Source organism: Phaethon lepturus, unplaced genomic scaffold (genome assembly GCF_000687285.1).
Source record: "Phaethon lepturus isolate BGI_N335 unplaced genomic scaffold, ASM68728v1 scaffold21883, whole genome shotgun sequence".
Classification (NCBI taxonomy): domain Eukaryota; kingdom Metazoa; phylum Chordata; class Aves; order Phaethontiformes; family Phaethontidae; genus Phaethon; species Phaethon lepturus.
Window position 1 is genome coordinate 27217 of NW_010528944.1, and position 12793 is coordinate 40009.

At 44.9% G+C, this 12793-nt stretch overlaps 1 protein-coding gene across 2 annotated transcripts in view; it reads right to left on the reverse strand.

The window, feature by feature from the left end:
• The window catches only part of LOC104618265 (alpha-2,8-sialyltransferase 8E-like), a 36394-nt gene extending 26768 nt beyond the window's left edge, over nucleotides 1–9626 (reverse strand). For both annotated transcript variants that reach the window (XM_010283811.1, XM_010283810.1), the window contains exon 1: nucleotides 9496–9626. In XM_010283811.1, coding sequence (XP_010282113.1) covers nucleotides 9496–9626 — 131 coding nt within the window. The remainder of the gene's footprint in view (nucleotides 1–9495) is intronic.
• Between the last annotated feature and the right edge of the window lie 3167 nt (nucleotides 9627–12793).

Consider the following 12793-nt stretch of genomic DNA (forward strand, 5'->3'; position numbering starts at 1 on the left):
GGGCGGGAACCCGTCTGCTGGGAGGACAGGCTGGGAGAGCTGGGGGGGCTCAGCCTGGAGCAGAGAAGGCTCCGGGGAGACCTTCCTGCAGCTGCCAGGGCTGAGAGGGGCTGAGGAGAAAGGTGGGGACAGACTTTTTAGCAGGGCCTGTTGCAACAGGACAAGGGGTGATGGCTTTAAACTAAAAGAGGGCAAATCCAGACTAGATCTAAGGAAGAAATTTTTCATAGTGAGGGTGGTGAACCCCTGTCCCAGGTTGCCCAGAGAGGTGGTGGATGCCCCATCCCTGGAAACATCCCAGGTCAGGCTGGACGGGGCTCTGAGCACCCTGCTCTGGTTGCAGATGTCCCTGCTCACTGCAGGGGGTTGGACTGGATGGCCTTGAAAGGTCCCTTCCAATCCAAAGAAAGATTCTAAGATTCTATGATTCTAAAACACTCCCTAAAATGGATCAGAGAGCAAGAGGAGGTTGGGAAGAAAGGGGAATGTCAGGAGCCTCCAATGCGACAGACTGCTGCGCAAGGGAAGACAAGCATAGGAGCCAACAGAGATAACAATAAGAGGAGTTTTGAAGAAAAAATAAGGATCCTTTTTTTCTTCCACATAGGTCAGAAACAGCACGTTTATTTACACTGCACTTGAAAAGACATCAGAGGGGCTCGAAAGGAGTAGAGCATCCACTAGGTGACAATGAGATGCTGATATCAAACCCAACCCAGCAGGGTCAAGGCAGGCTAGTCTATGTCCAAAAACTCCCCTTTCTTGACAGAAGGGCCAGACTCAGTCCCTGAAGACAATGAAATTAGATGACTAGAGAAAGGCAAATGCTTGAATAGTTTAATATGCCTTCAAACACTCCAATCCATTTTGAAATAAATATTCAAGGCACAGCAATCTGGAAAGACACAGCATAGATGAAAGAAAGAAACATAAACCTGCCTGTAGCAGTCCAGGTCCAATTCACCCATGCTATAATGCCAGAAAAACACCATGTGTGGGTTGGCCTCTTTCAGTGGAGAATCCATGGGCATAACCCTACCAGGTACGCCACAAAGAAATAAAACATTTCTGGGGCCAACTCATACAGTTGAGCAGGATGCTCCCCTTCTTATGTGAGCCCACATTTACATTCAGTGGAAGCAGAGTTGAATCTGACCCATCCAGTTAGAAAAATACCATCCAGTTAGAAAAATACTTGGTCCATTTTAGAAAAATACTTATTTCTCCAGTAAAATTAGCAAAATGCAAGGTTTAGTCTGGATACATACACATACATGTACTGCCTTAGTGACCTATGGCTTTGCAAGTTGACTGACCATAGGTAACTGCTGAGCTGATTGCTCGTTGTCTTATTGGGAGAAAACCCTTAGAGAAGGTTTTGAAAATGTATGAAAATATGTGGGAGAACAGGAATGGCATATTTGCAACAAAAGGAAAAAATTAAATAATATGGGTCCCATGAAAAGCAAAATATGGATGGAGGATGTGGGAAATGGGCATGCCTGGTTACACCAAACACTTGGCCATACAGTATTATACCAGGGACAAGCTTGGCTCTACATGTCAGAGGGAAACGGTAGTAATGAAGTGGTGGAGAAGTATATTTTGACTAGCACAAAGAGCTAAAGAGAGAAACACAGGTGGGAAGCTTCTGGATTACAACCACTATTACACAGAAAAAGGTTTTGTTTCATGTAGCACATTTCACATTTGGGTTAAACCTTGTATCAGATATTCACATGCAATGTCTGAAAAACCTGATCTAAAATCACTTCCCAAGAAAGATGAAATAGAATCAATACCAACATTCAACTAATCTGCTTAAATGGGATGAAGTGTTGCCTAGGTCATCAAGGGCATCAAAGGATACCTTTCAGATCTTTCCTTTTCTGATCTGTGGCTGGAAGATAAACATCCAAGGAGTAATAGATAATTAGTATCCATTAATTTTAAATAATTGTTCATAATCAAAATATTATTATTTATAATAATTGGGGGTAAAACAAAACCCACAACAGAATGAGTTGACAGTGAGGCAGGTTTTCAGGGAAGAAGGCCCAAGCACAGAGATTCACAGGAAATCCCAAATATTTTAAGACACCAGGAAATTCTGACATTCGAGATGGTAGCTCCATGCAGAGATACCTGACGCAGCATGGGTACCACAAGCAATCTCACCATAGCATTAGAGATCTGACTGAGCTAATTTGTTTGCATCACATGTTTCCAAAACTAATATATATAGCAGCAGGTCAAGTGTCCCTACACTGCAGTATATTCTTCTATGTAAACACACCCATAAAGCCCCAACTGCATTAAGGACTCGTGCTGAAGACAATGAGCAAAATGCCATTCAGAGTCAATGTGACTGCACCCAGTATCAGTGGCAGGAGTAGGCGATATTCCCCCTCTCCATGCATAGAAGCAGAGGGCACAATCTCATCCTACCATTTGTGCAAGACCTCCAAATTATTGACTGCCCAAGATTTTCAGCTGGGAGTGTGAAAAGCCTAGCCTTGGCTGTATTTGTTCTTATGGAAAGTGCCATGAAACTAGAAGTGACAGAGATTGCTTTTAAGGTTTTCATCATGAGAACTGAAGCATAAAACTAATTAAATAAAGAGGACGTGGAAGGAGAGTTGACTATCTGCAGGACTGATGAAAAAGCAAAATGGATGCAAGCAATGGAGGGCAAGGATGCCTCAAAGAAATGAGAGGTTAAGTCCACAGTTTGCCTGAGGAAGGCATGGACTGCCGAGCAATGAATACACTTGATTTAAAAAACGAGAAATGAAATGAAAAAGCAATCAAGGGTAAGAAAGAGGCAGAGCAAAAGTAAGAAAATACAGAGCTTTGCACAGCGATGATGTCTGAACCAAACGCAGCAAGCGTAAGAACGATCAGGAAACTCCAATCAGGTCAAAAAGAAAAGACCGAATTACCAGGAGGTCTGCAACACTGGCCACGGAAGTCAGCGGTCGGGGACGCGGGCGCTCGCAGCCGGGGTTGTGGGGGACACAGGCGTAGCACAACTCAAGCAGGAAGGCTGGGTTCTGGCTTTGGCTTTCTACAGCGTAGCTAAGATTGAACTTCGTACCTGCCCATACACATAGAGGGCAGGCAGCTTATTTTTTCAAAACGATGTAAACCAAGTTGATGGCAGGTTATAACAGAGACGTTTTTGAAAGAAACGTCATGGGTTTTGAACCACTTTGGGTGAAAGGGCTTTGATTCACAGGTGTTGAATGCTGAGCATTGGCAAAACTCAACCACTACTTTGTCACACAGAGGCAACAGATCTGTGTAAAGTGCAGAGAGCAGAGTTAGCCTAGATATTCAGCCAAATATTCAAAAAGAGCTGTTTGCATGGACAAAAGTAGGCGTAGATCCCCACACAGCAAAGTCAGACACTGCAGCAAGCTGCTGCTGAGTATCACGTGGATTAGAATTAGGATCTAATTGTCTCTGTATTCATCAGTGAGGGTGATGCCCACCTTTTGGCTGGTAAACAGGACACCTGTAATTCACTAATGTGAGGCAAGAAGATTCTGCAGAGCTCCTACAGCCCGACATGATTCAAACCCTAGGGAAACCAACAATCCAACACCCAAGGGTGGGCTTGTGGGAACTGGATTAGGGACTACCAGGTGGCCACAGCCACAGCGAAAGAGGCAAGTGTCTGTAGGTCACTCTGTAGTGGCTCACATCTCCCGTGGTTGGAGCTTAGAAAGGACCATGGTGTAACACACCAGGGAATGACACGCTCAGGATAATGCAACTTGCACACGTGAAATATGGAAATAACTGACTTTCATTACCTTAAATTACTGTCATCTGGGGAATGGAGAAGGCCTGGCAATTCACAGACTGGATCAGCAAGTGTTTTTGCCGTCTCAACAGTTGAGGTGCAACATAATAATGCTGGAAATAAAGCAAGTCTGCAGGGAGCAGGGATTCAAACCCTGCCCGTTTTCTGCATCAGAGCCACAGACAGCACTGCCAGGGAGCACCGGAGAGGGCATGACAGACCCTCATGCTCCGTGCTGAAACTTCAGCCACTCGACGCTTTTCTTTAAAAGCAAATGAAAATTATGAGTCAGAAAAAAGCTCCAAGTAGCCGAAGGTAAAATTTCGGTTTTGGGATGCTTTTCACAATAAAAGTCTCTGTTGCAGCCTGTGATAAAGCTGTGATTGTTTGCAAATTTTTGCAGAACTTTAACCCACATGCCACGTACTTGTGAGCTCTCTCCTTTTACTTGACACAGGGAGACAGAAGCATTATATAAAGCAAGCAACAGCAGCAATGTTAAAGGGAATGGGATGACCAGTGGGGAAGGACTTTAGAGGCAGCCGAGTTAATCTGTCAGCTCCCTGTTTGTTCTGCCCTCTCCGTCACACCACCATTTCTCCCCCAGCACAGGCTCCAGTGCTCCTCTGACCGCTCAGGGAGCTCATTCAGCTCCTTGTCTTTGCGAGGCTCGTTAGGCACGATGGGGATGCCGGCACCCTGGTCCCCAGCCTCTTGACGTGCTCTTGGGAATATCCTGTAGCACAAAGAGCATGGCTGGAATCTCAGGTTCTCCTGCAATGCTAGACTAGATCCAGTCACTTTAAGGTGATGGCCATGTTCCAGGCGTACATATATTGATATCTTCAAGACTTTGCTGTCTCCTGAAGTTTCCAGTGCTCTTCTCCTCTGAATAAAACCAACCAAAAGCAAAACATGTTCTGCAGCCCCATCAGGGATTCAGCAAGGTGACTCACGGGTCGCATGTCATTTCGCTGGCATAATATTTCACTCCGGTTAGAGACGGAGGGGGCATGGAGCTGTGTGTTGGAGAGATGATTCACTAGGTGACCTTCAGCTTATGTCTCTTGGGAAAAAATATTTAAATGGAAATAGATGGTCTTAGGTTACGGGTAACACCTCCACAGGGTGTTATGAACAGGGCAGAGGAGCACATGCCACGTATGGGGCAGGAGCTCCCAATTGCCAAGAGTTGGCTGTAGTTCCTCGAGAGTCCAGCTTAGCATAAAATATGACTCAGGCCACATGCGGCCTCTGTGTTCACATCACAACTGCTGCTGTCCCTGGTATAAGTAAGATCTGATCTGGTCTTATAGCATGGTACAGACCAAATAATGCCTCAAGGTGTAGTCCAGGTTTATTTTCTGTGGGTTAATTCCTCATTTGCCCATGCTGTGCAAAAAATGATCATGAGCTATCTTTCTTATGAGGGTAAGGAAAGGGGTAAAGATGTCTGGGGATTGATTTGCAATTCTTGAATAAAAGCTGCTTCAGAAATCCCAGAATGGTGGTATAACCTCAAGTTATGAGAGTCTGATATTAATTATAGGGTACACACACATAGGAGTGATGTTTCATTCTCATTTAAAAGATGTAAAGCTTTCAAATAACGCAGGCTGCCTGCATGGGAAGGCTTGCTGTTTCTTGTTGTGTGATTCTTGTTATTGTACGTGCCCTCTCTGACAGACCCCAGGGTAATCTTTGTTTAAAGTCTCTAAGAGCTTTGAAAATGTGTTCTCCTCACTTGGTTGAAAAAAAATATTTTTAAAGGGGCAGATTCCCTTCTTCAGCTGACTCTCACCCTGTGCGGAAGTCAGGCTTTTAAAAAAATAGTGTTTAGTGAATTCTCTGCCAATAGAATATAGGTATATAGTAAAGTATTGCTCTGATATTTTTCCCTTGCCAGAGCAGGCAAGGACCGTCCTATTGATCCCTCCCATGCTACAGGTTGGGAGATGAAGACAGGGACCATTTCAATATTTTTTACTGTAGTGGCAGTTTCCTGATGTAATCCAGGATTATTCCCTGCTGGCCAAACAAGAGCTCACAAAAAAAAGGCCAGCCCTCAGCTGAGCAGCTGATTCAAAAGAAAATTCAGCTGAAAGCCAAGCATCGGAAAGATGAGTCAATACAAAAGCGAGCAGCAGCCCTGGATTTAAGCAGAAGTCCACAGCGTTTAACCTACTTTAGCAGATCAATGCAGTGGATTTTTAATCATCACATTAATCCTAAAATAAAAATAATTACCCCAGAGATCTGTATTAAAATCCCTTAATTATATCTCATTTCATCATCCTTTTTACTCAGGATCAGGAGCTACAGAGAACGCAGCTTCCCGATGTCGTTCTCCAGCTTGCAGTTTAACTCTTTCGTTAGAACTTTAGCTGCTACTATGGGGATGAGGCATTGGCCTTGCCGAGAGCACCCACATCCAGCCCATTTGGAGGAAAACTGAAAAAAGGAAAAAAAAAAACAGTGGGCAGGATTCTGCTTTCCAATGACACGGTACAAAACAGCAGGGGAAGGAGCAGAGAACATTATACGGTGAGTGAAAAATGTGTGAATACCTAGAAATTCAATCCCTACGTTCTCCCCTTCTTCCAGCAATGCCAGGAGATCATTAATATCTTATTAAGGGGAAAGAGAGGACTTGACCAGAGGCTGGTCCCCTTATCAAATTTCACTGAGGAGAGTTTATTTCCTGGAGCATCCTCCCCTGCCATCCCCACAGCCAGGTTTTGGGAGCATGGCTGTGGGCAGACGCGGGACCACAAGCCTCCATGGCATGCTCCATGGAGAGCTTCAGGCAGGTTTTTATGGCGATATAACCAGCCCATTCCCTGCTTGGGGAAGAGGACAAGTAGCATGGCACAGCTTACAGCCATACAGCTAACTTTTCCATCCTTATCCCTGAAAAGGGTGCCTTTGTCCAGACCTCTTATTGGGACCGGTCTCTATGCTGTCCCCTGTGTTGTGCCCAAACTGCCTGTTTTAGGTTAGCTTCCCTCTGCCTTGCTGGCCTTTACCCATTTCCACCATCTTCTTACAAAGAAACAAGATAGCCCTGTGTTATATTTAGGCTTAAAAGCATTGTACATGTACTGGAGTAGTATTTCAGGGCAATTTTCAGGTTTCTCTAAATATACCGGGGAATTTCTTCCCCGCTGCCTTGGGAAGAGGCCCAGAGGTCTGTTATTGTCGCAGATGTTGGGATGCAAGCAAAGGCTATCATAAAACAAGCAGCAAGTTGAATCCCAGCGAGTAAATGGCTTTAGGTTTAGGCAGCGTCCCCAAGCTCCAGCTTGGCAAGCAGCACCAAAGCTATAAATATCCCGCTTTCCCTCGGCAAGGATGCTCTCCAAAACCACCAGCTCCACCATAGTCCCTGGAGGTGCAAGCTATAACGTGTCCAAGGAACATCACAGCCAGTATCAGCTTCTAACGGGGGACTTAACACCAGAGGTTTGTGAAAGAAAAGAGTAATTAAAGGTTACAGCTACCCCTGCCCGGAGCGGGCTTGCAATCGAACTGCCCGGGAGCGATCACCATAATGTACTGGCATGACATGAGAGTGAGAGAAGGACAGAAAAAGTGAAAAAGTACCTTCATGATAATATTATGGTAACAATGTCGGTTGCTATGTAAATCACCTGTCTATCATTAATAGCTGACAGCCCGAGACTGCCAGATCCTGCATTTTTATTCCCATAAAAGATGAGAACTATCACTTCCCAGCAGAAAGGAGCCCAAGCGCTTTTTCCCTGCACTGCGCTGGGGCAGGGGGGGGAAGGACCCTCTCTGAGAGTCTTTCCTGTGATGAAAAAAAAAAAAAGGAAAAGAAACAAAATGTTACAAGCTGGAATAAAAAAAAAAACATTTAAATAAACACTGTTTTCCAGTCAAAGTGACAAAATGTTTGCGCACGTCCCTGCTTGAGCCCCTTAGACGGCAAAGTGCTCAGAAACAGACCTTCTCCTAGCAAGCCTGGGAACCGGACATCAGCCTTTTTTCATTCCCTGCAGGCTGCTGATGATAGGAGAGGCTCCCAGGGCATGAGGCAGGACAGAGATCACCCTCTGGAAGAATTTTAGTTCTATCTCCTCATCATTTTATCTTTACTTTGCCATTTTTCATTTCAATTTATACTTGGCATTTATTTTTCATTGCTCTAATCCTGTCGCAGTCATTTCGACTTAGAGAAGCAAGTATCGGTAGGGCTGCAAGGCCTCCAGGACAAATGGGAAAAAATGAGAAAATAAGGCAAGATGAGACCTGAACTGGTCATAAAGTCATCCTCTCAACACCAAGGCAGCTCGGTACTACCCTTGCCTACCTAACAGGTTCCTGAAGCCCCCAAAGGTGGAGATTTTATACCTCCTCCGGTAGCCTTTTTCTTTCAAAGTTTCCCCTCATGGTTAAACCCAAATCTTTTCTGCTGCAACTTAAGTCCATGATTTCTTGTCATGCCATGAGTCTTCACAGAGATGTGTTTATTACCTTCCTCTTGGCAGAAGTAGTTTGGGTATTTCAAGACAGTTAATCGTATCTCCCCTCAATTTTCTCCAAGCCAAACAAACACACATTTTCTACACCTCTGCTCATTCTTTCTGCTTTCCTTCGGCTCCTTCCAACTGAGTCACATCTTTCTGGAAGTGAGGTGCCTAAAAGTAGAGTCCCCCAGCCAAGGTCCCACTGCTAAGCAAGGCACACAAATTGCTCTGTGGATAAACTACGACGCTCCTGTCTATACATACTAATATCATGCTTGCTGTGCTCCCCTCCGCCCCAGTGAGAAACATTTGCTGATTTGTCAGCATTTTGCTCGCTCTTGGCACAAGGCAAACAACTACATGAGTTGCAAACCAGGCAAGAACCAAACCATTGATCTCTTCTGGAAAAATGCAGCTAAATTCCAGCAAAAAAACTGCACAGCAGCTGCCTGCACTACTGAAACCCACTCACCTCAAAGCATGTAAGATAAACATTCCCCTTTATAAAATCATACAAGCAGTAACACCTCAAACTAGATTTAAGTAAAATAAACTCTGCATGGGTCAAGGTTAAACACTTGAAGATCCCCACCGGTGTTTGCTGTAAAAAGAGCAGTACCATTTTCTGATCAAAGATTGATGTGCTCTACAACAAAGCAGTCTCAGCAGTAATTCATGAGAATATAGCAGTGAAAAAATAAAGTACTCTCTCTGTTATCTGGAACACTAATATCGCCACTTTGATTTCAGGAATTGCCTTCCCATGTTTGATTCTAAAGACATTAAAGTTTAGGCAATGAACATGCTACCTTAATTCAGCCTCTCAAGCCATTTCAGCTTGAATTTACATAGGGTGAAAAGCCTATGGCATATGGCAGGATCTGATCAGGGGCAAATACTCAGCTGATGCAAGTCAGTCTAGCTTAAGTTAAGTAAGACCTAGATTTTTACAACAGCTGAGGACTAAAACACAATCTAAGAAACAAACAAGTCATTATATTCTGCCTGACATTCTCCTTTATTAATAATCTAGCAGACATTACAGGTGCTGGATGGACCTTCCCGGATTGACAAGATATTAATACTGTCAGCACAACACGGAGAAGTGGTTTGAACCGTTACAATCGTATGGCTGGATCTCTGTCTCCATTCGGCCCGATCAGACAACTTTTCCTATTCCTTCAAATCCCCCCTTACCTTTTGAGATAGTTTCTCCCATAGAGGATCTGCTGCAGCAAGGTGACCACGGCAAAGGCGCAGATGAATATGAAGAACAAAGTTCTGTTTCCCAGCAAATCCCTGCTTGACGAAGGGTCAGTGTATCCCATCCTTATTAAAAGCCACTGAAGCTCTGCTGGGTAAAATTCAGTTCATTGTCGCCTTCATGCCCTTTTTGCTGGGAAGCGGAGGGGAATGCTTGCTGGCTTTTCTCTGAGCAGTCCAAGGACAAGGTATTCCATTGTTCGGCCCTGCTGCCCCTTCCTTGCCCCTTTTGGATGTTAGCTCCAGGATTGTGCGCAATGGCTTGCTTCCACGGTAAAGTTTCCAGGAGATTCAGACGTGGGTAACATCTAAAATCATCTCTCAGAGCTCTTTCAGCGCAGGCAGCCCGTGCTGTGCAAGAGGCATTCTGTTCCCTCTAAGCCTCTCTTGAAAACCTGCTGTTAGCAATTATCTACTTCAGTCCCATTTTCATATTCCAGATGGGGGAAGCTGCAAATAAACCAGAAAACTGCAGCCAATGGCAAACACAGGGCTCCGGCAACCCGCGTTGGAAACACATAGTCGTCAGCTCTTCTTTGCTTCTGCTCAGTGATTCCAACGAAATGTGCTTGCAAGGAGACGTGACTGGGGTGTGCTATTATTGAACAAGCGTGTAATGATCATGAGGATTTCATTCAGTCCCCTGCAAAAAAACAACAGCAGCAATCTGGTCAGGCTAGCAGGAAAGCTGCATGTCGTGCAGCAGCGTGCCGTCCGTACCGTGCCTTCGGTACTGGAGCGCTTGCGTGCAGAATGCAGTGCCTTTAGTCATAGACCGCTCACTATTTGGGCTCCTCTGTTTCCCCTGGTTATTCCTCCAGAGTAAGCATAAGCAAGGACACTGTGCATCTCTTCAAGGACAGAGCTCTCAGTTCCTGCATGCTGATTTATTGGAGGCTCTGAGTAGCCTCACAGCCGCAGAGAGGGAGACTGCCTCTCAGTGCAGGCTCTGAGAACCATTCATTTAAAGAGACAAATATTCCGATTGTTCCTCCACCAGAAACAGTTCTCTTTTGAAAGGGCAAAGCGACAAGACCTTGTCCACGGCCGTCATAACTCCTCTAAAAATCTCCCCATTGTCAGGAGAGGCTCGGTTCAGCTCACAGGGAAATCAATGGGAGTTTTGTTGCCCATTTCACTGGGAGCAAAATCTGCCCCCAGCCCTTAGCTTCTTAAAACAAGTTCCGATGAAAGCTTTACCCATGAATGAAACGTCCCGGCTAGGAGGTTGCTTTGCCGCAATAACAGATGGGAAAAGGATTTTGACAGCAAAATGTCGAAAAAAAATCCTTTGTCTAAGAGAATGGGAAGATTTTCGTGTGATTAAATTTCCCAACAGTTAAATCAGTGTATGCAATATATTCCAGCGTGCCAGCAGCCCAGCTGTGCGAAGCGGCAAACAGGGACTCTTTCTGGATTTTGTCTCAGCTGTAACTGGTGCTGCATGGGAAGAAGGGCCAAAGGTAACTTTGTGCAACCCTTTCAACCCAGCTCCTAACGCCGGGGCTAGTCCTCAGCATGACCTACAGCAATTCAGGAAAGACAAGCAAGGGCTAAAGCAGGCTTTGCCTTATCTAATTTTAAGCAACATGAGTATAAAAGTGTTTAAGGTAGGAACCTGGTCACCCTGAAATCCTGCAGGCAGGAAGCCCCAGAGGAGAGCAGCCCTTCAGACACCCTTGAGTTTGCAGAAAAGGTGTAGGGATCCAACCTACGTCCCTCTTCAGTCCCTTCCAAAGCTCCCACACATGCATTTGTGAACCTTGCTAAAAGCTTCAATGATCGCCTATGCATATAAAAAGAGTGATCATCCCAGGTCAGATCAAAGATTATCCAGCCCAGTGCCTTGTCCCTGACAGTGGCCAGTGATGGAAACGCATGGAAAAGTAGAAGAGGGCAAGGACACACTGAGAATTGCTTGGAAACACTCTCTTACCATTTTGTGGTTCAGGGTCTTCCTGAACCGGGGAAAGAAAAACAATATTTTGGTTAGAAAAATAACTGAGTTGGATGCAGTCATTTGTACTGTCCTGGGAATAATACACATACCAGGGGACTGCAAATTAAATAGCAAAAGCAGTTCGATTCCCTCTTGTCAAAGTCGTCAGCTCTAGAGCCAAATACATTTCTTTTAACAAGCCATTCATGTAAGCTGTATAATACCAGAGTGTTTCCATATAGGAACTGTACCATTTAGATGGATCTAACTGCATACCCTTCCCAGTAACAGGAAAAGTGGTATGGCCATCAGAAATCCCAGGTTGGGACCCCCCAAAATACTACACAGGCAGATTTGTATGGGGAAGCTGAGAAGTAAGGCCAGTAAGGGCAGATGTGAAGGAAAAGGTACTTAATGCTTTGATTTGTTGGATATTTACTGACCGTTTTGAAAAACCTCTCCGAGAAATTTGTCTCAGTTGCTCCGGGAGTTATTTTACAATAACATCAAAGCATTAGAGAGCAGAATTTGGCTGCTTATGACCTTCTATGGGTATGACACCAGTTTTGCAGCTTTTAGTATCACCTAGGTTGTGGTGAAAATATTTTCTGCCTTTTTTCCTCTATTGCCCTCCATTCAAAGTGATTTGTTCTTGAGATATCGGTGCTGTAGTGCACCAAACTCATGAGCCTAGCAGCTATTCTTTCTCCTGGACTGATGGTCAGCCTGAGCTGCAGTAAACAGCCCCAAAGCACCATGTACTCTCAGTCAGTCTTTGATTTTCTGTGTCCTCTCACCTTTCTTTGCTATATCAGAGCTGTCCAGAAGATACAGCACCTGAGAGGCCTGTGTGCAGGAGAGCTGCACGCCTAACGCAAAAAGCAAAGTACAAAGATGTAAATGACAAGTGGAGAGGGTTTTCTGTGCCAGATCGTGCGGAGACACCATTCCTGATTGCCGTATGTAAAAGAAATCTGTTTGCTGCCTTTAGCCCACTACTACAATAACGCTGCAGAACTGGAAGCAAGAGCAGCTCTGTGCAGGCATGAAGAAATAGGATGTCTATTGACAAATTTTCGAAGGATGCTCCAGATTGCCCGCAGCATTTGTTGTGAGTGAAAACTGTCACATGGTGCATAAAGAAGGGCTGAACGAGCAATGCCAGCACTCCTTCCCAGGGACCCTTTGAGAGTTCGACTTGCTAAATGCAGGCTTCCTTGAAAGCATCAGGCCTCTGCAGAGAACAATTTAATTTTCTTTTTTTAATTATTTTACACCCTGCACTTAAGCAAG